Genomic DNA, 26261 nt, shown 5'->3' with positions numbered 1-26261 from the left:
CTGGTAGCGGGGGGCGTGGTCTAACGAAGGGGGCGTGGTCTACCGAAGGGGGCGTGGTCTGGTAGCGGGGGGCGTGGTCTAATAGCGGGGGGCGTGGTCTGGTAGTGGGGGCGGAACTTGGCGGGGGCGTGGTCTAATGAAGGGGGCGTGGTCTAACGGAGGGGGCGTGGTCTGGTAGAGGAGGCGTGGTTTGCCAGAGAGTTATTTTCAACCGCGCTGTCAGCCGCCGCCGCCGCCTGTTCCTGCGGCCTGTTGTCGTCCACCCTCTTCGCTCACCCCTCGCTCTCTCTGCGCGGCCGCCCTCTCCGTTGTCCACCCCCTCCGTTGTCCACCCCTCTCGGCCTCTGCGCCGCGGGGGGCGATGAAGAGGAAGCGGCCCAGCGCGGCCGGGAGGAGCGGCGCCGCCAAGAAGGTGCGGGCCGCGCTACCAGGGCCTTGCGCAGGCCTCGCTCTGTATTTCATAGTCCGCATAAGCAAGGACCGACATTTGTCATTCTAAGGGTTTATAATTATACTTTTCACAACGTATCATCGTTAACCACGCTCTATCGACTGCTGGATGACAGGTCGTACCGCGCTCTAAGTTTACCGGAGTCTGTATAGGTCCCCGAAGAGTGGTTGCAACCGCCTATGCTCGTGTGAATTATGGTTTTAAATTTCATATTGCACAACTTATTGTAAGAATTGTGTTGCGTGTTTATCAACGTAAATAAAATAACATTTTCAAATACCCGCCCGCTAGCCTAATGGAATGTTGTCGGACCCAAGGCCTTCCAGCGGTGGAGGGACGGGTGGCTGTACAATAGGAAACACGAGATGTTGATGGCTATTTCCCGACAATATCACAGGCAACAGCAACCTGACTGCCGATGACACTCGGGGACATCGAAACCAATCCAGGGATTTGTACTGCTGCTGATGATGATAATGGTCGGATGAAGTCTCCCTCATGACAAGGGGATGCCTTCAATCCAGCAGTGGGTAGATGATGGCAGATGAGATTTAAGGATTCACTGATTGGGAGGTTTTGTTATAACATAAAATATTTTTCTTTATATTCTTGGTTCTTTCGGTAAAGTCACGTAGAAAGTGAGAATTTTTCTTGTTTTATATTTTTATTATTTTATTATTTCCCTTCTACGTGACTTTACCGAAAGAACCAAGAATATGAATTGCTGCAGTCACGAAATTTTTAAATCAAAATCTTTTTCTTTTTTAGAAAGTTCTGCATTGGATATTTTGGCCATTTTCACTGATGAATGGCTTCGTGTGGGAGGCGACCGGAGTGCCCATAGAATCCACGAGTGGGGAACACCGTCAAATGTCCACACAGCTGAGCCACCAACCATCTCTCGATAAATCAATTCAGTTCCAATATTTATTATCGTTTATTTCCCCAGTGTTGCAAATTTATTTTTTCAAGAGCATTTTTGTTTTTATTGGGGTGGAGCAGGTGCTGCTGGGGTTAGTGCTACTGGCTACAAATCCAGTGACCCGTGTTTGATTGCTGGCCACGACTGACATGAGTGCGAGTGATGTGTGAAGCCGCCGTGGGTATCCCCTCGCCAGCGTTGTCAAGTGCGGTCAAACAGCCCTCGTGACCTGCGCAGCGTGTCGAGGCCTTCATCCAGCAGTTCATTGATAAAGCGCTGTAAAATGTTTTGCCATGACCTATAGTGGATTTACATTGTAAAATATGCCAAGTCGCAAGACAGCTTTCAGAGTGAACATTGTCACATTCATTAGGCGTTACTGTCACACTCTCTGGTTTTAGAGGCTTCTGTGCACATTGTTCCCACGTTAATGAGGGTACAGACTGTTCAGTTGATTCAATGAGTAGAGTCAGCCTTGAGAGCGAGAGATCTCTTAACATTTGAATGGTTCCAAGCTAACTTCACCTGGCATGCCAGTTTTAAGATACATTATTCATCAGGCCACTCCTGAAAGCCATCCCCTGGCTTAGCAAACTTTACAGGAATGCATGAAGCATTGCTGATCAACGGCCCCATCATACGAGAGAAGAGGATGCACTCAACTTTGGTATTGTCGTGTGACCGCAGAGTTTGGTGGTCCAGGTGACGAATGGGATCAGGAGCAGAGTGGGCTCGTGGATCCAGGGGATTTTCCGGCAGGGCAATGACAGCGAGTCGAGGGTCACTTGGAGCGATGACAGTGGCTCCTCCTGCGAGGAGGCGGAGGAGAAGCCGGCCTCTTGCGGCGACCCACCCTCCCCCAGCAGGAGTAGCAGCAGCAGCAGCCCCACTCGTACGTACTGCACAGCGCCCCCCCCCCCCCCGGCTCGGACAGAAGTGGACTTGACTATTTAAATGTGTTCAATGTAATTTGTTTTAAATTATTATAATGCCACCTGAGCATCGCATATCTTCCACGATCGAATAACTGCCTGCGTCTACGGTAGTGTTTGTGCATTGTGTAACTTTCACAAATCCGAATTTGCCAACTGGATGACCTTAATAATTGGGTGCGTTGGTAATTGTGCGGCCCTCACACCAACATGTAATAACTAAGAGTGGGCTCAATGTTTTGCCAGCTTTATTCGACCGGATTAAGAGAATGACTACAATAAATCCACAGACAGACTTAAAACAAAATTCCACAGTTTGCCGTGAACCAGACTAAGACTATGACTGAAATAAAACACGCTTGGTAAATTTACACTGCTCGTTCGTGTTACAGAAACAAATGCCCATGGCGCCAGCTCGACTGCTGAACACAGGACGCCTCTTGGCAACGACCGTCCTGAACATGGGCCCTTCAGAGAGGGGTTCGCTTTTAGGGGCCCCACGTCCCCAGCTAAGGCACGCCTACAGAAGCCTCCCCCTGCCAGGCCGTGCAAAGACGTTGCGACGCAGTACGAGGAGGATGACGACATGTCTTCTACGAGCGGCTTCTCGTCGCGCCACTCCGACAGAGGTATCACTGGTACGCCAATAGAATGCTGGGGGGAAGAGCGAACTTAATTTTGTTGCACAAGCACATACGAATGAAATTTTAGTGTTAAGTTTTGTTGTTGTTAGCGACTTATCTGAGAGAAAATTGGCCACAGTTAGCAAAGGGTTTCCTAAAACTTTCACACAAATCCGTCGCCTGGGCTTTGGTGCCTTGACAACTGAGGAGCGCATTAATCTTCCCTCCTGATGATGTCATCACTCACTGTGTGTCGTCATCTCATTGTGCAGCTTGAAACACAACGTCACTAATTACATACGTCCGAGGACAAACGTATATTGGAAAGCGTTACTGCCCCATGCGGCTTCTGGGTAGTTCAAATGGGGCTCAATGGAGAGACAGATAATGTTTTTACTTTCAGCTTTGACTTTAGTTAGAACGAGAAAATCTGTGGAAGTTGGAGCAGCCCAGGGGACTTGTTCCTGGCAGCACAGCCAAGACATGAGTACTGCGCGGTCAGGAAGTGTTGCCACCCCTCAGAGTTTTCCTTTTTGTCCCATCACAGACACAGTCATGTCATGGACCCTCAAGTGTGAGGAGGCCCAGAGGCCTGTGCACAGCATGACGAGTGCCAGCGACACGAGCAGAAGGAAAGGCTCTGCTGCGGTTCACTTGGTAAGTTACGCTGGACTTCAGAGAAATTGAAGCTGTGCTTTTAAATGTTCTTGTGTGTCAAGTTGAAGCCATATCAGTGTGCGGTGCTCGCTCGCCTCTAGGCTGCACTGCTTGAAGTTGATAACCGCAACTGACACGAAAATTGCCATTGTATTCACTGTCTTGCATCAAGGGGTTTGTTCACTAATGAGGCCTGATGCTGAATGTACAATACGTTTTCGTATGGTTCTTGTTTGATGCTGAAATGAAGCCAATACCGCTGGTAGCGATCTGCTTAGACTATGCAAGTGTTAATGAGAGAAGAAACATCAAGAAGACTTTTATTGTTTTCGACAATTACAAATTCAGTGGAGCCCTAATGATGTTTACTTTGAATTACAAAATATTGTACCGAGGCCTGGTTAAATAATCATTGACTGATGTTTTTGCACAAGGAGTAATAATTATATTTTGCATTCTGGATTGTCCTGTCGCTTCAACGGACGAGCGAGCAGCCAGATAATGTTAAGATTGAATTCTGTGTTTTTATATGAGTTCTCACATGGGAGGCGAATCCCATCCGATACTTATTTTGCAAAATGTAATGTTTAATGAGACAAGCCTCCTCAGGCTTACCCTTCTCATTTTGTTTCACAAGTGGCAATGAACGTTCTCACCTCCTGCCCCAGCATTACCCATGTACGCGAGTGCATTTTGCTACCTTCCACAAGTTTGCTTTGGTTACTTGAGAGGTGAACTGCTGCGGTGGTCGCTTCTAGAGTTCGAAGAGACTGGCAAACGAATGCTTGGATAAGCAGAACGTGTCGTACAAGCGGACTCGTGTCGCCTACGACAACCCGGCACCTGCATTTTCATCGGCCTGCGCTCCACCAGAGCTTTTCAAAGTGAGCTGACATCTCCCCACCAATAATGTGACTTAACTCTTATTTGCTTTTGAAGCTACATGTTTATAAAGTCATAATAATAATAACGATGTTGTACAACTCTCTCAATCCACTGCTGGATGATTGCATCCTTCACGCTGTGTCGGTCATGAGGGTTGGCCGACTACTTCACCACATTGGACAGTGGATTTGCGAAGGCGGGGAGCGATGAATGTTATTTGTAATCTGCCTGTTTAGAGGCAATCGTGTGTTGTATACACACAGCCCTTTGTTAATCCGCTCTTGGATGAGGGCCTCCGCACACCATGCTTGTCATGGTGTTCATGTCACCATAGTTCACCATGCTGGCCCATGCGGGTTGGTGACTGTGGGGAGCATAGATGTAGGAGCACAGAGGTACAGTACAACAATAGATTTTGCCGCACTGCCCTCCGTTGCCCAAAGCATAGGCCCTGAGCAGCCCACAATACCAGTCACACACTTGTTAGTCGCTCAACCAAGCACTACCTAGGCTACTTGGCTGCAAAGATCTGATGAGATCAGGCACATTCCAGGTGTGTTAGCCATTTACATTTACCCTCGACTGTTCACTTGCTTGTACACCGTTCCTCTCACTGATTGTGTAGTTGTACTATAATCAGTCGAGGGATAATCTGCATGAGTGGACTTGCGCCTTGGGTCGTTTATTATTTGGCATTGTTATTCTTGGTTCTTTCGGTAAAGTCACGTAGAAGGGAAATAATAAAATAATAAAAATAAAACAATAAAATTCTCACGACGTTTCAATTGCAACACAAGCAATCATTATCAGGTGTGAAAACCACAGCAAGAAAATTAAAAAAAAGTGGCGTTTTTTTCTTGAGATAATTTAATTGTTTTATTTGTATTATTTTATTATTTCCCTTCTACGTGACTTTACCGAAAGAATCAAGAATATGAATCCCTGCAGTCACGAAAGCTTTAAATCGAAATTGATTTGGCATTGATTTGTATTTGTGCAGCATTTTCGATTTCTAATGTCACGCAGTTATTTTGTACTAATTTATATTTGCTTTGTTGCTGCACTGTATTGGGTTTGTTGTTGCTTTTGTCGTTTTTGTGACCCAGGTCATTCATGCAAATGAGGTTCATCCTGGTCTCTTGAGTTCTCACTTAGTAAAGCAAATTACCTTGAGCCCTCAAACTACAGGCAATACTTCTTAACATTCACGTAATTCATTGTTGCTGAGTAAGGTGGAGACAGGGTATCCGGTTAGGGAGGGTGCGATGAGAATTGTGACTCGGGGCTTGACACGGACTCATGTTGTCTTCTATTCCAGACTTCCTCCGAGCGTCCCGGCCGGACCGAGGCCGCACCCTGTGACGTGGCCCAGCAGGCCGTGCGGAAGATCCTCCGCTCCCTGGAGACCATGTCCTCCCCTCTCGCCGTGAGCACTCCGCTCCTGTCCTACTGCTTTCCAGACTAGCGCAGTGTTTCCCCTGTGAGGGATGTCTACAGTAGGATATGCACTACGTTTGGCATGTCCTCGAAGCAATGTTAGGGGTTTTTGTTATTTAAAAAGCAATGTGAACAATGTCAAAAGTTGTAAATGGACTAAATCGGATCTTAATGGCTATAATACCGTAGTTTTGTTAAGACAGCAGATATGCTTGGGGGCACCAGGGCCATAATGTATGCCAGTATTTCGAGGACACACGGCCATATAAAACAATACTGTTGTATTGTAAACTCATATATTGGGTGTTGGTCAGTGTGTAGAGTAAACACTGATTTGTGACTGCCAAACCACATACTTTAAATGCTTTGCACAAAGCTGTGCTGCGTAGACCAGTGCATTCTCACGAGCAGTATGCTCTTGGTGTCGTGCGTGCTCGCCTACGTAAGGTCTCGTTCACCAACACCTTTTGGGCCCTGTGTGAAGTGACAATCTCAGAATGGCATGCTGCTGCATGAACTTGTAAGCGTGTTTTTTTTTGTGCTACACGTAGGACGCTAAGAAGATTCCACTGACGGCATCGTGCATCGAGGTGAGATATAGATACTTTTAAAGTTTTTGTCTCCATTGTGCCCTTCGCGTTCGTCATAACCATCCGCGGTTTGTTTAGCTATGATTTTCCGCTATGAGACATCGTGTTTTATTTTTTTGGCAGATGAAGAATGACAGAAAGCATCAATCAGAAACAGCCCCTGCTTTCTCGTCTCCCTTGAAACGCCTGCGGGTATGTAACGAGTTCAGACGGTTTGGTGCATACATGAATTCTAATGAGTGCTCACTGCAGTTGATAGGCTTTGACAGCAATTCCCTCTTGTAGAAAGGGGAATATTCGCCAAGTTTTTTGGGGGTAACATTTAGTACCGGGAACATCTTTGACACGATGTATTTCCTTCGTTGTGCGGCACAGCAGGAGGTGTGTTTTAGATGGACAGCGAGTGTCCAAAATTGGCGCTCAAATCAATCCAGCGCCTTGACCCTTGCCCTTGACAGTGGGTTCTCTGAGCCTGTGGTGAATTCCCTTTGTGTTTCTCAGTGGGAAATTCTGATTTAAATGTGCTGGTAATGTGCTTTTGTACCCGGTTGCATGTGTGAAGAATGTGCTTATACAAGCAGTGACTGCAACTAAAACTCGATGTAGTGTATTGTGTGTCCTGACCTCTCTGTACTAGTTCACAAGGAAATTTTACAATTAGTTTTTCTCATTTGGTTCTGTCTGGCCGATGGTGGCTCTTCCTAACTGAAAATTTTAAAAAATTTCAATAAATATGGAGGTATCTCCTATCGTATCTTACACTTGTATACATCTCATATTACACTTGTGAATAATCTTGTATCTGATTTCTAAATTATCTAACGTTCTTCTTGTAATCTACATGTGGCTGTTACATTTTAATAAATGTTTTTTTTTACATTCTCAATGAAACTTTTTTTGGTAATTTATTTTGGCTTAATTATGGCTGATGGCAATGTTAAGTATAGGGAAAGGGTTTGCATTTAGTGGATGCTTAAATGCCCCAGCATCTCGGAGAATCTTGCATCTCATCTCAGTCATTCCATTGCCCACCTGCAGTTTTCTCTTTGTAGACCTCGGAGGACCCTTTCATGGCGGCTGATTGTGTGCAGCGCAAGGTGACGCAGCTCCCGCCTGCAAGTGGGCATTAGTCCGTCAGCAGGGGGGCTACATCCGCTCTTTTCGCTATTCCAATCAAGTGATTTCATCGCGTTCCTTGCCAAACAGATTGCCGGCGTCTCGTGCTCGCCCACGGAGCACGGAGGGACGTGCCTCAAAGGCCTGCCACCGAGCGAAACTCCCGGTGAAACTCGGAGGGAACGCGGTGCACAGCGAACCCCTAAGCGCAGCCCTCGCGCCAGCGCGTCCTCCACGGTGGGTGTTGGATCAAAGCGTCTCCCCCTGGTTAAACACTTGTATGCATGACAACTTCATTGGTTTGGCTATGTCAGGCGGTGCACGGTCTTACAATAGAAGTTTAGCCAGATCATTACCGTGGCTTCTAACCCAACAATCTATTATGAATCATAATATTGGCTGTTGACCAGTAGAGCATCCCTATGCTGCTACTAGATTTGACTCCGAAACATATGTTTCCAATTACACGGAGAGAGCTGTTGGACTCTTCTCTTGGCAGCACGTCCCTGTCGTGTGGCTTCAGCCGGGAACGAGGTCCGCGTCCTCCCCCGGCACGTTGGGCCGGTACTGCCGCCCGCCACTCGAGCGAGCGGAGATACCTGCGGCACGCGGCGAGCAAAGGGTGGCGGCGCACGAGCCCTCCCAGCAGCAGGTGTGACGCTTCACCCCAACGGTGGTGGAGGGGGGTAAACATCGCCCTTCAGGAGATTCTTGTCACGCAACAGCATCGATGTTCTCTCAGTCTGTAGCAGCCTGGCGAGGTGTTCCCAGTCAGCAGGCGATGCGAAAGAAGTGCAACATACGTACACGCATGTCCCTTCGATGTTTAGCTGCATGATGCGCAGCGATGGCACAATCGGTTTGTCTTTGCCCTGGTGAGGACCTCGCACAGTTTTCCCATTGCATTTCTGAGGCTCACGGTTGGTGGTCATGTCGAGTTGCTCGTGAGCAGTCAATTAATGTAGTATTTTGTTGTTATTATTACTCTTGTTTACCCAGGAAACTTCACTGAGCCTCATGACTTACTCAGGAGGGTCCTGCCAGGTGTTCGCAGAAGGAGGCGATGTTGTTATTTGTAATCCCAAATGAGTTATTTGCAGGTCGTTTTGCAGCATTGGTATGTTTGGCCAATAGTTGCATTGTATGGTTTTAATACTTCTCACTGTGGTCAACCGGTGTCTTACAATGACACGCTCTCACCAACCTTTCCAACGAATGTTTAAACTTCTCTCATCTTAGACGACAGCAAAAAGTCCTCCTTTGGTGGTTGCGGAAGCAAGGGCTGAGAAGGAAGAGCAGAGTGAGCGTTTGAAGAGGACGCCGGAGCGGAGGAGCAGTGGTCACTTCACGGCATTTCTGGCAGACGACGTGAATGACCTTGACGACATCGAGGTTGGTGTTGGACGCGTCTGTGTTGCGGAGGCTCGCTCGGGATGCTTGGTTGGCAAATTACTTTTTATCAACGAGCGAGGAGGCGTAGACATCACGGCGAGTGTATTTACACAGCTTGTCTGCATTCATGCAATGTGTACGACTGCAGATTAACATCGCCTGTGAAAAAAGCAATTTCGTGATAGCCACGCGCCGTAAGAATGGTGTTGAATGCAAAATGTACCAATGATGTGGTTTGATTATATAAGCGTTTGCTTGTATTGAATCATTGCTGCATCTCCCATGCACTCCCAGATAGGCCTTGTGGCTGCTGGGATGTCTAAAGCAGAAGAGATTTTTTTTTTGGGATTTTCAAATTGTGTGCAGGCGGCATATTGCCCGCTTATTTATTTTGTTGCTTAAATTCTCCACAACGACGCTAATAATTATTTTGTGATTTTATTATATGTGTCTTTTCTGCATTGTTTATTTTTTCGTTAGTCACAATGTGCTCTTTTAAAAACCTTCACAGTTAACAAAAACAGGGGGGGAAAACCCCTCCAGTTCTAAAGTAGCTTTAGTTTCAAGGCTGAAACGCGGGGTAGTGGGGAACACATGGCCTGTGACTTCATTCCACTCGGCACGCGGCCGCAAAAAGCCGACCACTTCAAAACTGCCCACAAATGAATACCGCCCCTCCGATTAGCACGGTATTTCTAAGTACAGTGCGAAATATCTTCAACATACATCTTAGCCGCATGGCTACTTGGGAACTGCGACCCAACATCACTCGTAGCAAAGCAGGCTGCCGGCGTCGCACTTGCGCTGTTCAGGTATGAGCCCTGATTATTTTTTATCGATATTGCCGGGTAACAGTCAGGCGTGCGTTAACGTCTGGCCCACCAGTGGAGTTTGAAAGTGCGATTTGGCCCCATCTCGGTCGGCAGATGGTTCCCCACCCCCGGCGTGAGGGAGGATTCTCTCGAGTTGTGTGCGAGGTTTTTTTCTTCTTCTTCTTATCCATTCTGTGTCCCCCTTGAACAGATGGAACCACCTTCCAACTCCCAAGCATTTAAAAATATTGACAAAGGTGAGTCATTTCACACAGGAGCGAGCGACCAATCAGACATAGATCTTGCAAATAATAATTAAACAAAGATGCGTTTCGTGAAAATATTTTGTACGAGTAATCTTGATGTTTTAAATATGATACAGTGGTACCTCGGTATACGTCGTTAATTCGTTCCAGAAGGTAGGACTTAAACCGAAAATTACGTATAGCAAACGAAATTTTCCCATAAGAAATGAAGGGAAAGGAAATAATCAGTTCCAGAGTATATGATATTTTATATGGCATATTATACATTAATGGGGTTGTATCAAATAATTGATACACTACTTATTACTAAAATGCATAAATAAATTAAAATAAATTGAAATAAAAATAAAATTTAACATCACTGACCATGGCATATTTGCTCTGGCCAAGTAACCACCCAAAAGCATTGCGGTATTTGTGCATGGTGTTAACTGTCGACTTATAAAGATGTTCACTTATCCGCCTATACCCCAGTGCATGGCGACTTTGATGCGACATGTTGTACTCTTAATGACAAATATTTATTTCGGGGTTTACATGTTGAGACCAGTGCTGTCAACGGTGGTACATTGTAATAGATGATGACAATGATGTTGATAATCCTTCCTGGCCAGGTTACATGTCCGGCTCGTCTTCCACCACCTCCTCGTCATCCTCAACGCCCACCAAGGGCCTGGTGACCAACGCTTCGGCCTCGACCCTCGTGCCGGCCAGTGTGAGTGTGAACCCCCCAACGTGTCCGCCAGAGGAGCGGGTTCCCCGCGGAGGTTAACATTTGTCGAATGCGCGGAGGTAGGTTTGTGCTCGTAAGTGCCCCGAGAAGAGATCCGCGGCGATGCCGCTGGGGGGGTTGGGGACCTCGATCGGAGAAGGAGTGTGGTTGGCATGGGCCCTGGTGCAACGAATTAAATGTGGTAGCCCCCCTTTCGACTTTCTAGCCTCGTGCCTGGGCTCCGGCCTGTGGGCCCTGGAACAGTTGCACCCCCTGCAACGCTTAATTGCTACTGCACTCGTTCGTAGCGTTGTTTAACATTTTTTTAAGCTAAAATTTTTTTGCGAAATCGATCGTTAGAGCTGTATTACTGTTAATGAAATTATGTAACCCGTAATGTCACTTTGTCGAAAGAAAGGGTTGATGTAATCGGGGAGAGGAGGCTGCTATGGAGGTGCCACGTGTGCAGGATGGAGGAAGGCAGGTTACCGACACATACATTTGAGGCCCCTGGCTTCCATTAAAGCCAGATGGTGGAATACTGTAAAAGCATAACATGGAGGTGGTGGTTCGATGTCAACGTTGTAGCAGCTGAGGATCTTCGCAAAAATAATTATGTCATGGCAGGGTGGGCAGGGTGCAGCAGCGTAAGCAGTAACGGCTTTGATGACCTCTTGAATTTGCCGACTGTGAGATGTGGTGATCGACACGTGTTAGAATAACGTTCTGTCTCCTGAAGAGATCTCCAACATCCTCAAGACTCTCGGAAGACGCCGCAACCAGTGGAGCGGAAGGAGGAGACCCTGTCTGCCCTCCCGCCGACGAGTCGAAGGGCAAGTCCTCGTTGTCAAGCGAGAGCAGGGCCGCCAGCGCCTGGGAGTGCGACACGTGCCTTGTGTGGAACTCCGGGCGGCGTCTGCGCTGCGCCGCCTGCGATGTGCCGCTGCCCAGCGTGCTGGCGCTTCGCTCCATGCTGGTGCCGCGCCCGTCCGGCAGAGACGCGTCTGAAAAGAAGGCGGGCGCCGGCGCCGCGGGGCAGGGCTCGGACGATCGGCCTGATGGCCCGTCAACGCCTGGCAGTACAGGTGAGAAGGTTTTGAATTTAGTTGAACCATTTAAATAAGAGAAGTCTCAATATCTCTTCTCACGGGGGTCCTGTATTGGGATACTTGGTACACCAGTTAACCCACGTGTCCTACGAATATTAATCCATAAATCTTATCCCTTTCAGGGCTGGACAGCAACACAGAAGGGGATACAACCAGCGTGGAGGTGGCAAGCGACACGACTCAGGTGGAAGTGAACAACCCGGCGGGTCTTCCCACAATTCCACCGAGCTCAGTCGCGTCCCAAACGCTGGCGCCGCAGCCGGGGCTCCCCGCAGGCGGCGGTGACATCGATGCCGGCACGGCTGGGAGCTCGGCAGCTTCTCAGACGAAGGCTTCCGAGATCGTTGTGCCCGGTGCCAGCAAGGCCGCTCCAGATGGCGCCTTGCCCACATCTGTAACCATCGGTCATACGTCCGAACCACCAAACACCGCACCGACGGCAGGGTATTGTTTCGGAAGCAAACCGATCACGTCAGCGGCTGCCGGAATGTCATTCCAGTTCGGAATCGGCGGCGGCGGCGGTGGCAGCCAACAACCCCAGCCCGCGGCTGTGTCAGGTCTCGCAGGGGTGGCGGCCGCACCCAAGCCGGGATCGGGCCAAGTGCTGGACCTGCAGGGGGACGTGGTCGGGAAGCGGTCGCTAGATGCCGCGTCTGCGGCGGAGAAGCAAACGCCACAGTTCTCGTTTGGATCCTCGGCGAGCGGCTTCAAGATCGACTTCTCTGGGCTGCAGCAGCAGGGCCTGGGCTTGAGCACGGCGTTCCGGTTCGGAGAGGCCGCCATTGGTAAAGATTGTACGGGTGGGTTGGCGATTGCCGTGTCTGTTCTCTGGTACAGTGCGCTGTGCAACTCGGATTTGTGTAGGGTTGAAATGCGACTGCATCTCAAGGCACTTTACAGAAACGACCTTTCAGAGGCAGTCGGTTATATCTATATATTTGCATCCGGAGAGATCTATTTACGATACGAGCAGCTTAAACTAATATATGCCGTTGCTTTAGTTATTACATATTTTACCGTTGCAATACTAGCGTGATTTTCTTTGTAACTAATCAGCAATGTACATTAAGCTCATTTAACTTCATTGCTTTTTTTTGCTTTTTTTCCCAACTTGAATTTCAGATGGGCCCCTTGGCAATCCTCCAGCATCCAACACTGCCGCCCAGCCTGGCAGCACCGGTGTAGCCAGCAGCAGCAGTGACACGAAGCCCAATACTACCGACGGGCACCAGCTGGCACAGAACTCGGTCGCGTCCAGCGTCAACTTGCCCGGCGTCGCTCTCATGACAAACCCCTCCTCGCTTATTGATCCTAGCTCCGCAGGAATCGCAGCCGCTGCCGCCACCAGCGGATCGAACACCAGCACGGCTGCCCTCGCTTCGTCCTATTCCTCGCCGATGCCGGGGCTGCACGCCGCGTCCGCCGCCTGTTCCGTGCCAGCGCCCGCCGCCCCTGGCGCAAGCAGCGGGATTTCGGCAGCCGCTCCGACTTCCTCCGCCTTCACCTTCACATTCGAATCCTTCACTCGGGCCAACGGCAAGACGGACGCGGCGGCGTCGGCGGTGAGCGGCACCAACACCGCCCCCAGCACCACGGCTGGCTCCCTTTTCACCTTCGCCAACACGGCCACCGCAAACTCAAGCGGTGGCGCGGCGGCCGCGCCGTCGTTTGTCATCGGGAACCCGCTGGGCACACTTGGCGGCTCCGGCTTAAACCCCACGTTCAGCGCCGCTAGCTCCGCTGCGAACACCATCAACAAACTCTCCTTTGCCTTCGGGAATCCCACTTTGCCGACAACCAGCAGCACAGCGGTTGTCGCGCCGACGGTGGCGTTTGGCGGATTGGCGAACGGGGCTTCGGCTTCCGCGGAACCCGAATCGAGCATTCCCGTCGCGGCTGCGGCAAGCGGCACGGGCAACCCTTTCGTGTTCGGCGTGACGTCGTCCAGCAGCAGCGCCGCAGGGACCACCGTGCCCAACTTCACGTTCGGCAAAAGTACCGCCGGCGCCCCTCCCCCGGCCTCCACCTCGGCTGGGAGCGCCCTCTCAGGAATTGGAGGCAACGCAGCCGCTCCCACCTTAACGTTTGGGCAAACGGCCCCACCTGTCGCCGCGCCAAGCGTCGCCGCGTCGCCGTTTACGTTTAAAGGCGGCGCCGCGAACGCCGTCGCCACGACCGCGGCGCCACTCTTCAACTTCGGAGCCATCCGTACATCGGGCAGCCTGGCGACGACCAACCCGTCGATATTCACGTTCGGGAGCGGCAGCAGCGCCGTGAGAACCAGCACGACCATCGCGCAGGCGCCCATCTTCTCGTTCGGCAGCGTGACGTCCGCAGCCACCGCGGCGCTCTCCACAAACGCGCCTCCGCAGGGCGCCGCCGGCGTCACGATGCAGCCGTTCCAGTTCGGGGCGACCGCCACGACCGCCGGGACCAGCGCCGGTGCGAACGGTGGAAACTTTGCTTTTGGTGGCGCACCTTCTGGCGCCGCCCCAGCTCCGACGTTTGCCAAACCAGAAGCGCCTGCCTCGGTCTTCAAGTTCGGAGCTTCTGGTGCTGCCAACAGCGGAGGAACGCAACCGGCTGGGTTCGCGTTTGGCACGACCGCGCCGTCAGCTGTCGCCACTCCACCGACCGTGTCGGCGCTGTCCTTTGGGCTGCAGGGTGGCAGCAAGCCAGAAGTGGCAGCTGGATTTTCATTCGGAGCTGCGGCTCCGGCTCCCGCACCTGCCCAAACTGCCGTGCCGCTGTTCAACTTCACAAATGCCGAAAGCAACAATGGCAACAACAATGCAGGTTTGTATTCCGTTGCCTGTCACTGTTGAGAAGAGGTGCAGCCACTGTGTCGAAGTTGGAGATGCCCCACGAGCGAATGGATCCCAGTGGTTAATGAGCAGATGACAGATGGAGGTGTATTAACAAAACATATATATGCGCTGTCCGCTGTCCAGAGAACGTTAAATATCTCTTTATGTTCGAATTTAGCAGGAAATTGTGGCGACTTAATGGGTAAAACCACGTAGAAACAGACTATACCCTTCACTGAAACTTGGTGCTATGCGAATGGCGTAAGTAACATATGCACTGAATTGTGATTACTTTTATTTCAGGCTTTAGGTTTCCGTCCAACACCAATCCTGCAGCCTTCGGTGCTCAGCCCAGCAGTCAGCCAGGTTTCGGACAAACAGGCAATCCGGCGCCTGTGTTTGGATCCTCACCCAACCCCTCGCCAGTATTCGGGCAAGCGGCCAATCAGACGCCAGCCTTTGGGCAGGCCACCAATCAAGGGCTGGCTTTTGGACAGCAGGCCAACCAAGCTGCCATGTTTGGGCAAGCGACGAATCAGGCGTCAGCTTTTGGTGCTGCTGTGTCTGCGTTCAACCAGACAGCCAATCAAAATGCAGCATTCGCGTCGCAGTTTGGACAGGCGACCAATCCACCCCCTGCCTTCAATGCTACTCCTCCCACCAACAACGGTATATATGAAAAATAACCTTTCTCTGCATGTTATCATATAGTTTACTTTTTAATGCTTTACAACTAAGGTTTAAATGATAATGTGCTAGTACTGTCTGTCTACCTGTAATGGAGGGGGGATGACGCTTGTAAAGATGCTCCAATGCTATTCAGGACCGGAGAAAACCAGCCATGTTGACCAAAGGGTTGGCTTTGTTCCTCGTGACGTCATCCCTTTTACGTGGGTTGAATCGTAACATTATCGCTAATTAAATACAAACGCATGTTGGAAAGCGTTAAGAGTCCACGAATCTGCGTGATTTTCCTTAGTTATAGCTTTTTGTATGACAATGAATTTCTTAAAGTGACGACGTATCAACTCTGAATGTAAAGTACAGCAAAGCCTTGTTATTTCGTTATTTGATAAATTCGTAATTGAGGATAATTCGGCACGGCTGCGCTCTTGGTGTATATACGGTGTATTAGTAATTCGCAATGAGGCGGATTGCCGTACCGAATGGTCTAATTTCGGCACACCCGTGGAACGACGCCGCACGCCTCAACCAGAACAACGACTCCGTCTAGTGGCGGCGTGCGTGGTGAGCGTTAGTGCAGATCCGTCGCTTTGGACTTTACCTTATTTATGCAGTCTGTGCAAGCCAACCCTCTCAGAAATGTCGTCTACACCTACATCAATAAGTAGATTGGGACTGAAATATGAATTTCTTAGTCTGCGAGACAATTCCAAAGTTTTGGATATAACTGATGCAGATGTGTCTGTGCGTATAGTGTGTGAAGAGTTTGGAAAACAAATTTGGAAAACACGTTTTGGCGCAGGAGGCACTGGGGGGGAGTGCCATTGTACATAATTCAGAATATTGGATAATCCGGCAAGGCGAATTAACAAGGGTTTACTCTAAATACAATGCCACGTTTCCACACATGTTTCTGCTGGTGTAGACCCACATTTTAAGAATATCTTCCGACGATCGTCTTCCGCAACCAATAATGCACACTCACCGGTGGATCAGTGCACAGTAGTAGGTGGGTTCCAGTTTAACCTGGGCTCCAACCCAAACGTTTCCTTTGCGAGTGCGTCCTCAGGCTCGTCTCCGTTTGCGTTTGGAGCGAACCAGCCCACGCCGCAGGCCTTCCCTGCCTCGAGTCGTCCCACGTTCACTATCGGGTACGCCAGCACTCCGCTCTCTGTCCCCTCTACACACAAGTTATGACTATTATCGTCTTACTCACAATCCATGGGACGATAGTCCGTGGCTATCCACTGCACATTTTGTCTTTTCTTTCCATTTACGTCTGTTTTGTGCCAATACTCAAGGAGTGAGCACATCTTTCTGGCACCGGTATTTTATGTCGTTGCTAAGTCTTCCTCTCTTTTCGGTTTCAACGAATTTTCCGAACAAATACACTTGAAATTTTACTGTTGTTGTCCACCCTACATATGTGTCCAAATAGTTCCAGGTATTACTATCATTATTATTAGCACACTCGTTTATCCCGGTAAGTCTCACTGAGTCTCAAGACCTGTTTTTTCAAGAGTCTCCTGTGAAGTTTTCAAAGTAGGGAGGCCCATTGATGTATGATGTATGTTGAACTTCTTTTGTACCGTACGTAGCCACCCGTGATAATCGGAGGTGTGATTGTTGCTGCTGTGTGCGACTCCTATTGAGTAATTTGTAGGTCATTTTTAAACATTGGGATGTTTTGGCGAATATCAGTTTGTGTTTTTTTAGCTATGCGAGGAATTTGGAGAACCTGGAGGGAAACCCATGCAGAACAGGGAGAGAACATACAAACGCCACACAGTAATTTGTCCGAGTGGGGAATTGCACTTAGATGCTTCATACTGTAAGCCACAAGTTTCACTCCTGTGTCACCCAAGTTGATGAAAATAACGTAATTCATTTATCGAGGAAATAAACACTGACTGAGTCTCAATACTTTTTCAGCAGGGTTCTGCCAGAGTATATTTGGCACATTTAATTTTGAGGATTGCGTAGGTTTTTGTGGTTGTCCTGTCCAGCTCTCTGACCTGATTGTTGTTTGCCATGATGTCTGAGATTTCGCTTCACATACTGAAAGCTTCTTAAGTTCCGGACAGCATTTGAAGAATACATTAAGTGTCCCATATGCCTTCCGCCATGTGTGTGTTTGTGTCGGGTGGGGTGGTTAGCGCACTGCGCTACGAACCTGGCGATTCGAGTTCAATTCCCACGCACAGCCAAAATCAGTGACGAATATCTGAACCGGTCCTGGGTCTCCCCTAGGTCGACTCAGCCTCTATTTATGACTTGTTGCGATGTGTAAACATCAGTTTCAGGGAGACCAAGGGCGGCCAGGCATGGTTTTGGCCACACCACCTCTTCACGTACCACGTTCAATTTCATGGGAGCTTGCTCACGGCGAATCCACGTGACGTTGTGTGTGCCGCCTTGTAGGGGGGGGATGGGGAATTACTTAACTTGTACGTGTGCGTATTTACTCCACAGTTCGGCGGGCAGCAACCGGGGAAACCCCCACCGGCGGATTCGCACGGCGCGGCGCAGGCGTGACCAGAACGAGCCGGCGCACTTCCACTGAGCACGGTGCACATCTCGCTGGCTCCACCGTATTTTAATACGGATGATAATCGAGCGCATTTGCTATTCGCTCCGATCTTGTAGTGCGCGGCTACCACAAAGGCGCCGTGTGTTTTTTTCACAGACACATGTTGTCTTGCCAGTAGGATGCGAAGTTGCTTTGTGCGATCCCAATTGAGTCGCTTGCGGGGTCATTTATTAAAATTGGGCAAATTTGGACCATGTTAATGACACACAGTGGTCTTCTCTTTTCGAATTCCATCAGGGGATCTTTAACATCCGCCGCGTATTCGTATGGTTAATACACCTGCAGTAAACCTCTGGAACAAGTGGCAAATGCGCTGTGGCTGAGCAACGTCGCCACATCACCTGGGCCATGTCACCACCTCCGTGTTGTTGACCACCTATTCGCGTGCGTGATTGCGGCGTGATTTTCACGCACGCTGTTGCCTTGGCTGTATTGTCCCTGTTTTCAGGCCCGCCCCAGAGTGGGAGTTTGGAGGGGAGCAAAGGGGAAATTTTACTCAGGATTCCATTAGAGGAGTGCCCCACAATGGGCCTGTTTGTACCGCTTATGAACAAGGAAGCCTCATGTGGGATTCTGCCCCTGGGCCTCGAGACCCGGACCTCGAGAACCTCTGGACAGCCCTGCCTGTTTCTTTTTTTGTCTATATTCTAAATCTATTTGCTGTTGTGGATTTAAAAAAAAAAATATTTGCCCTTTACGTGTTAGCCATGTATGTGTCACAATACACTCTGCGATCACCTTTGCAAATGAGATGTTCCTTCTCGGGGGTTATACAGGTAAGTTCTTATAATAATTATAACAATTCTGAACAGGCTATTTTATAGAGCAATCAATAGAGGCCTTCATCCAGCAGTGGGTTGATAAGGTGCTGTGAATTATTTTTTTATAAATTTATCGTCATTTGGTGACTGCAATATTATTCGAACAGTCATTGAGAAATCATTGTTGTTTTTCTTGGTGTGTAGGTCTGCACCTGGGATGAGACATGCAGGTGTTGGTGTCACGCACGCTTGCTCCGGACTGAAGTTCCATCGGTCGATCGCTCCTCAATCCCATTCGAGAGGCTGAACAGCGCTCCTGCGAGCAACTGCTCGGATGCAAGGTTGTACCTGGAGTGAAGTTGCATGTCAGGAATGGAACGGATACCTTCTGCAGGCGACGACAAAGAGACTGTACTCTGTAGCCGACAGGCACACAAGGTGTATCGGTGCGCGTTTCGAACACGCTTCGGAAAGAAAGGGGCCTCGTCATGAATCTCTGGCTTTCTGCTTTGAGGTTTGAGTCCTTTAATAGGAGCGTGCAAAGACTAATGTGTTGAAAGGTAACAAACGAGCGAGCATTAGGCTGAGATGGTTTTGGAATACTATTAATTGAAATTCTTAAAATATATTAGCTTTACTTGAGCTGATATCGGCTATGTTAGCACGATGTATTATAAGGCCAATGTAAGTAACATGCAGTGTGTATGCATGGTCAGTCTGATATTTTTCAACTTTTTCCATATGCCAGCTCATGAATTTCCACATTGTACATTGAGCGAAGTGTAACTCAACTCATCTGTTATCACATAGCTTTGTCGATTGGCCTGTTCTCTTGTTTTAATTTGATAGTGGTTTGTTTGCCACAAATCTATGTTGGCTAACTTAAAATCGTTAATGACCTTTTTAACGTGTAAGAAAGAATTTCACAAATAGTTGCCTAGAGCTGGCAGAGGTGAGGGGTACTAAGTTCGTCATAATTTCGTGGATATTGTACAATTTCATATTACAACTTAAAATGTTAATATATTGCGATGTAACTCGCTAAAGTGGCTGTTCTAGTAATAATAAGAATAATTTGTCCATTGAATTATATCGCTGAATTAACAGAAAATTAACTGAAATGGCCAGATTTGCACTTGGTGTTTTTGGCCGAAAACAAGTCGGACGTTGAGAGTATTGGCTGAGGAAATGCTGCCGCTTTCTGCGATGCAGGGGACAGCTGCTGCTGTGCTGGCCAAGTTAAACATTGGGCAGAGGATTCTCGGGAGTTGTTGAAACGTTTCGTTTGTCGAGCCAGGACACAAGGCGAACAAATAGATCTGGAATGGAATTGTGATGAATATGAGATGACGTGAACTCTCTGGCAGTGTGTGATCCGTGAGAATGCATTCAATGTCAAGCCATAACTTTTTGGCCTGCGGTCTGCACAGTGAGTGTTGCGCTCATGGTCGCAGCACAGGTAAAGCATGTCCTTAGAATCATTGCCAAAAAGAATAATACACATCTTTAGGATCACTGCAAACAAAAAAGCCCTGGGCTTGGGTAAATCAGTATTTATTGGTGTGTTTTTAAGGTACGATATTCACATTGGATTTGATGGGCTGTTGTTTTCAACAAAGACGCTGTGTGTAGTTTACATTTAAAATGTACATGTGTGAAGATTGTAACACGCATTTAGGTTGAGCCTACGGTGGAGCGAAGGGCAGGACATTTGTAAGTAAGAACTTAGCTCCTCCGGCCTTTCTGACGTGTAGCCGCAGTACGCATTGGCACCTTAAGTTCGCATTGAAGTCGATTGCACATTGTCGTCGCCTATTTTGACACAATACCGTATTTGATAGCTTCCGATGGGATCCCAAAAAAATGTAATGTTTATAAAACTATTTACTGTGCGCAGTGTGCAGCTAAGAGAATCGCGTTTTGGTATTTGCGAGTGGGTCGGTCGACTGTTTTTGCTCCGTCTCTGGATTTGGCCAAAGTGAACTTCTGCCACCACCCAGTGGCGACCAGGGTTTGGTTTACTTCACAAGCAGGACGACCGGGGGGGGGTATTTGGCAATAGGAATCACATGTGCCATTGGCTTGTTACGTGTACGCTACACTACTTACTGCCTATTGGAACACCACCGGCTGAAAGGCATCCAGGCTGCCAGGTCACCGCAGGTGTTACAGCTTGCTTCGTTTAGCTTTAGTTTTTGGCTTGGTTTGCGTTTGAGTACTCCTAACGACAGGTTATGCTGTTGTATTTACTATAAGGTGAATGTGCGTGACGGTGCATCGCTGCATATTGTTCTCGTGACTGCTGGCAGAAGGGCTTCCGCGAACAGCAGCTCTAGAGATGCCTTCTAGAGAGGCTCTTTGGAGAGTAATGGAATAATGTGTCTAACGCTGTTGTTTTCTTCAGCGGTTCAAACCACAGTTTGGTCTTTGGCAATGCATAGTTAATGAGCAAGCTGACAAACGTGTCACTTGCAATTAAATTGGTAAAGTATTAGCATATTACACGTCAGACGTGAGCGTGTTTAGTGACGCTGGTTCGGCAATTCACTGCAAGGAAGACGGGAAAAGTGAATGGTAAACGTGGATGCATGATTGCAGGCGGTGCCATGATGTTGGTGTCGTTGGTATTTGGTCACCACGCATGTAGTCATTCATCCCCTCTCCTCTTCTGCCTCTCACGTCTTCTGTTATTTGTGCTGCCGTATCTCGCATGTCCTGTCTCACTCTTCTCAACCCGTTAGCCTAAAGAAACACAAACTGCCTACGTTTGCATTAATCATTGACGATGTATTCTCACATGCACAATTTGTTGCATGCATAATCGATTTTCATTCATGATTCAGTGAATCGTTCAAGTTAAAAGTGCTTTCTTGCTTACTTGGGCATTGTGACAGTGCTCATCTCCTGTTTACAGCCATGAGCCGTTGGTGGAAATTCCACACTTCTATGGCCGGGTGCGAGTCTATCCATAGGACAGCCCGTGTTGACTTCCCCACAAAACGGTACTCATTTTATCGACTCCAAACTTCAATTTCGATTTAAAGCTTTCGTGACTGCAGGGATTCATCCTCTTGGTTCTTTCGGTAAAGTCACGTAGGTTTTCACCTGAGGACGGCTGCTTGCGTTGTGGCCGAAACGTCGTGAGAATTATTTTATTATGTTTTATTTTTATTATTTTATTATTTCCCTTCTACGTGACTTTACCGAAAGAACCAAGAAGATGAATCCAAATTTCAAGTAATTACTCGGGCTGCATCTGACTCATTGTGCAACTGACTAGAACTCAACTGCTGATGCTCTGGTAATCATTCTTTTCCAGATGATGGACTGAGTTAATCCCCAAGCAGGATTTCATCTCACAATCTCGTGATTGCGAGCTACCACTGAACCATCATTGCACGCGAGGCATCCCAGTATCCAATCGGAGTGAGGATTTGCGATATCAGCGTGGTCTTGTGGACCTTATTGCTTCACGTGCCTCTTGGCGAAACGCATTGCGACATACATTAGCAATTCACAATATTTTTTTTATTGAGGAGATTGCGTTAAGGGTCGAAGTGCATTGGATAGGGTGTTGAGTCTGCTCTGTCGGTCCAATGTGTCCATAGGCAACGTTGCCAGGCTCTGTCTACCGTGTAAGTGGGCTGCTGGAATAGGGAGCCATATGGATTTCAACAACGTCATCATCTGACCAATCTCATCAGTTCTCGTAAGCCGAGTAGATGTGAGGCTGGATAGTGCTTTGGGGGGGGGGGCGACTGCCATGCACAGTAAGGTTGACATAGGTGGCTGTGGGACCACATGGTGGACAGTAGTACAACAATGTAGAGGGAAGTCAAGAAAATACGTTGTGCTGTACTTCTATGCTCCCCACCTTCAATTAGCGCGATCAAATGACCTCCGTGAGCGGCACGGCTCTCATCCAGCAGTGGATTGATAAGGGCTGCACATGAGGGTGTATGTTGTCCAAGGAAGAATGAGGGAATGCGTGTAGGTCATTCATAGTTGTTTCCCATTCCAGCTTGGTTTTCTAAATCTTTTTTTCTTGTTTCAGTGTGTGTGTTGAACACTGTCAATAAATTAGCCATGATGACTCTGACACTGCTGCATCATGGGTGTCTTAGTCAAGGCAGACACAGACTTGTTGTGATGGCACCTCAGGGGATGGTGACCCGACAGGATATGATAAGGTGGAAGAGCCACGGTACTCCTACCGTCCATTTTGCAAAATAGAATTTTGATCTCGCTTATCCGTGTTAATTTAATTTATGAGATATTTTAATTGCTTGACGATATGAAATGACAAACTCGTTACTTAAAGTTGTAAGCAAAGAGCCATTGTCTATTAAATTAGTGCTTTAAAAAATGTTTTTTCTAGTAATTTATGGCATTATCGATTACATGCTGTTGTCATTTTTCTATTCAATGGAATTCATAGTTTCCTGTGCAAATATCGGCAGGAGTGTGCATAAGCGTTTCAGATTGTAAAATTTGCAAGGATCAGAAGACATGTGGCCAGCTCATGTTGAGTGAACTGCAGTTGACAAGCTTAGTCACAGCAGAGCACAAAAACAAGTCAACAGCAAATGTGAAATACAATTACAAACTTACAGGAAACTGATATCGGGGTAACCATCACATCGGGAGTTCTTGCAGCGCGAAAAATTATGTCACGCTAAACCCAAATGCGTACCAATTAGATGCATTCACGCACAGAGTGAATTTTGGTAAAGGGTTGGCAGTTGCAGGGCTGCTCTGTCGCGCAGCCGTGCCCGTTGGTAACAGGGTTCTTGCACGACGTGCTTTGTGGTTTGCGATGGATAGCTTTTGGGTCGAGTCCTTCCCCCTCCGCTGCATGCCAGCGTGCCGCGTGGGTCAGTCACCGCTTTAGGAGGGTGCAAAGTGTAAGTAGCCTTTATCGTCGTACGTTAACCGCGTGTCAAGTTACATAACCACGTCGAGCGTATTGCTGTGCTGGTGAATATTGGCGATTGACTTGAATATTTTCGAATTGACTCGATAATACAACTGATAGCTCTGAAGGGCGGGGGAGTGAGGCTCGGTTGGAAGTTGTTCCTTGTTGATGTTCCCGAGGTGCAGAAAGTGCACTGTTGATGGATTGCCAGGCCTAATGCAAGGCAGAATGTAAATATTGAGCGTCACATTGCAATAATTTGATCGCGATAATAAATGATACACACTGATACCACCAACTTCAGCGTTCGCTGCATGCTTGTGGAAAGAATACTGATTATGCAATTACCTGCGAAATTTTAAGTCTGCAGGTCTTTGTTCTGCGCTGGTCCATTTTTTTGTTAAGTGTTGCATAAGGCGTGAACCGTTCACAACTCGTGGTGTAGCTTATTAACCAGTGTGTGTAAGGTATTCATAAAGTAAGGTCCCTGGTTTACTACGAGGCCTGGAGCTCTGGACTAATGTTGAGTGTGTGTTGGGTGTGCAAGACAATTCCTTTGCAGGTATTGTCTACCTTGCCACCATTCCCAACCATAACCACAATTAGGCTAGAGCCGGGCCATAATCGGATTACTGTATTAGATGACTATAGTAATTGGATTACTCTTCCTATTATTGGTTCAATTTATTCGACCAATCGGATAATACGAAAGAGTTGGAGGAAAAAAAGTGTCACCCCTGCTAACCCCCTCTCCCCCCACGTGCCGCTGGTCGGGAGGTGATGAGCAGGGTTTGGTGACATCAGCTACATCACGCCGGGCGTGGCTTTTAGGGGGTTTCCCGCCTTAAGGAGGCGGCTGTGGGGGGTGGCCGACATTTTTAAAGGGGTGCAAGCGTTCAACCACAAAAAGATGCGTAACATTGAAATTTTGGCTAATCGACTAAATTGTCTAATTGTCCCAGGAAATCCAAAGGGATATGCATTTCGATAAAGTAAAAGAGGATGATACTTTATGAATGCCTTTGCTTGTGTTTTTTTTGTATTATTGTTATCTAAAAAGTATTATGTTCATGTTTGATAGGGGCAGCAATACACAGGAGGGAATTTGATAGTTTATGAATTACAGTCATAATAATCATCATCATCATTCCTTAACATTTGTGATGGTGGTGGTGTCAAGGTAAAACCTTAGGCTCGTTGTAAATATGAGTGGAATGACTCTGTCTTCCAAGGTCCACGTTACCACTGCAAAATTGCTAACTCTACCTCAAAGCGTTGCTTGCTGTAGTGTTTCATCTGACGGGGCTCAGGTGGGCGTGAGCACTGAGGCATTACTCCTGATCCGTGGGTAATGTTTCGGTTATAAAATGTGGTTATTTGTGCATTACTAGAATTGTATCTTCATGTGCACTGTGTGTGTGTATACTGGGGTATTCGGTCTTTGTGAAAAGCTCTTGCCCCAACTGCCTGTGTGGGCTTCACCGGGTTCTTTGTGCATGGGTGGAGTCGTGGCATAGTGGTTGTTGGCGCCCTGTGCGGTGATTATCTGAACCTTATCTTAACCCGTCATGGGCCTCTCCCCTCTGTCGGGTAAGCCTTAAATGAGTAGCTATTGCAATCTTTAATCGTTAGCACTGGGGGAGACAGAGCCGGAAAGGCGTAGCGCTGGCAACACCACCGCCTCGCGTGTCCCGGTCTTAACAGGCGCTTGCTAACAGCACTTGCCCCGACATCCTGTTTGGCTATATGGGGGATCTTTGCGTTATAATATATACACACACACATTGTACGTTTACACATGTACTTGTGTATGGGAGGGGCTCTCAAAATGTTTTGGGAATGTGCTACTAACATTGTGCGGACTTACTCTAAACCACTTGATTTTTTAATTCAGTCCTTACATTATTGCACTTATTACACGATTGTTACATAATATTGGAGTCAAAATTCCTCAACGTAAGATCAATGAGACCAATGTTATTGTCATTCTCAAGGTGTTTTGATTGCCTGTATTATATAGATATATATTGCCCTTGTAATGGTTAAGAGAATGTTTAATGGTGTGAGTTTTATTTTATTATAATTTGTTTTTATATATTTTAAAATATTTTTTTCGTAATTTGTCTATGCAGTCCTTCTTATTCAACGTTGCCAAACACCGCCGGTGTTAAATTCTCGGGAGAGAGAGGGGAACGAATTAGGGCACTCGTGTGCATTTCTACAGTCGGAGCAAACATTTTCAACGTTTAAGAAAGGTGGTATTTATTTTTGTACTCTACTAAACGGACGGCCGCTGGTGGATTTGGATAAAGAAAACGTTTGCTCGCTGGCGATGCGATTAGCGTGCCCCGAGGCAGGAAACAAGACGGCTTGTGCGTACTGCGCGCGTGTGTGGCCTTGCGAGACTACAGTCGAGCCTTCGTGCATCCGCCCCTCGGCGCGCTCTCGCGATGTCGTGGTCATACCGGAGAGAGCGAGAGAGAGAAACAAAACTGTCGCGAATCTTCCTCTCATGAATTGTTTGTGGGGAGGTCATTTTGTCACCAAAATAAAGCGGGGGGAGTGGGGGTTAAGAGTTGTGTTTTTAATAAGTTTACATG

General features: G+C 47.9%; 1 protein-coding gene across 4 annotated transcripts; it reads left to right on the top strand.

Annotated features, from left to right (window-relative positions):
* Nucleotides 1-206: 206 nt before the first annotated feature.
* Nucleotides 207-26135, top strand: LOC133353356 (nuclear pore complex protein Nup153-like). 4 transcript variants are annotated; one of them, XM_061569542.1, is made up of 20 exons: nucleotides 207-412; nucleotides 2061-2265; nucleotides 2698-2934; nucleotides 3476-3585; nucleotides 4344-4469; nucleotides 5789-5896; nucleotides 6459-6497; nucleotides 6621-6689; nucleotides 7704-7850; nucleotides 8113-8265; nucleotides 8853-9005; nucleotides 10029-10074; nucleotides 10698-10798; nucleotides 11535-11880; nucleotides 12027-12704; nucleotides 13027-14700; nucleotides 15015-15380; nucleotides 16465-16546; nucleotides 17868-17963; nucleotides 18951-26135. In XM_061569542.1, the coding sequence occupies exons 1-19, from the start codon at nucleotides 362-364 to the stop codon at nucleotides 17956-17958; spliced, it is 4782 nt and encodes a 1593-aa protein (XP_061425526.1). In that variant the 5' UTR covers nucleotides 207-361; the 3' UTR covers nucleotides 17959-17963; nucleotides 18951-26135. The 4 variants fall into 4 exon arrangements, with proteins under 4 accessions (XP_061425526.1, XP_061425527.1, XP_061425525.1 ...); XM_061569543.1 differs by having other exon boundaries at nucleotides 2698-2943; nucleotides 12027-12689; XM_061569541.1 differs by having other exon boundaries at nucleotides 2698-2943.
* The last annotated feature ends 126 nt before the right edge of the window (nucleotides 26136-26261 follow it).

The sequence above is a fragment of the Lethenteron reissneri genome, chromosome 43 (genome assembly GCF_015708825.2).
Source record: "Lethenteron reissneri isolate LAM-NWPU_2019-01 chromosome 43, ASM1570882v1, whole genome shotgun sequence".
NCBI lineage: Eukaryota > Metazoa > Chordata > Hyperoartia > Petromyzontiformes > Petromyzontidae > Lethenteron > Lethenteron reissneri.
Note: the sequence above shows the minus strand (reverse complement) of the source record. Positions and strands in the feature narration are given on the sequence as shown.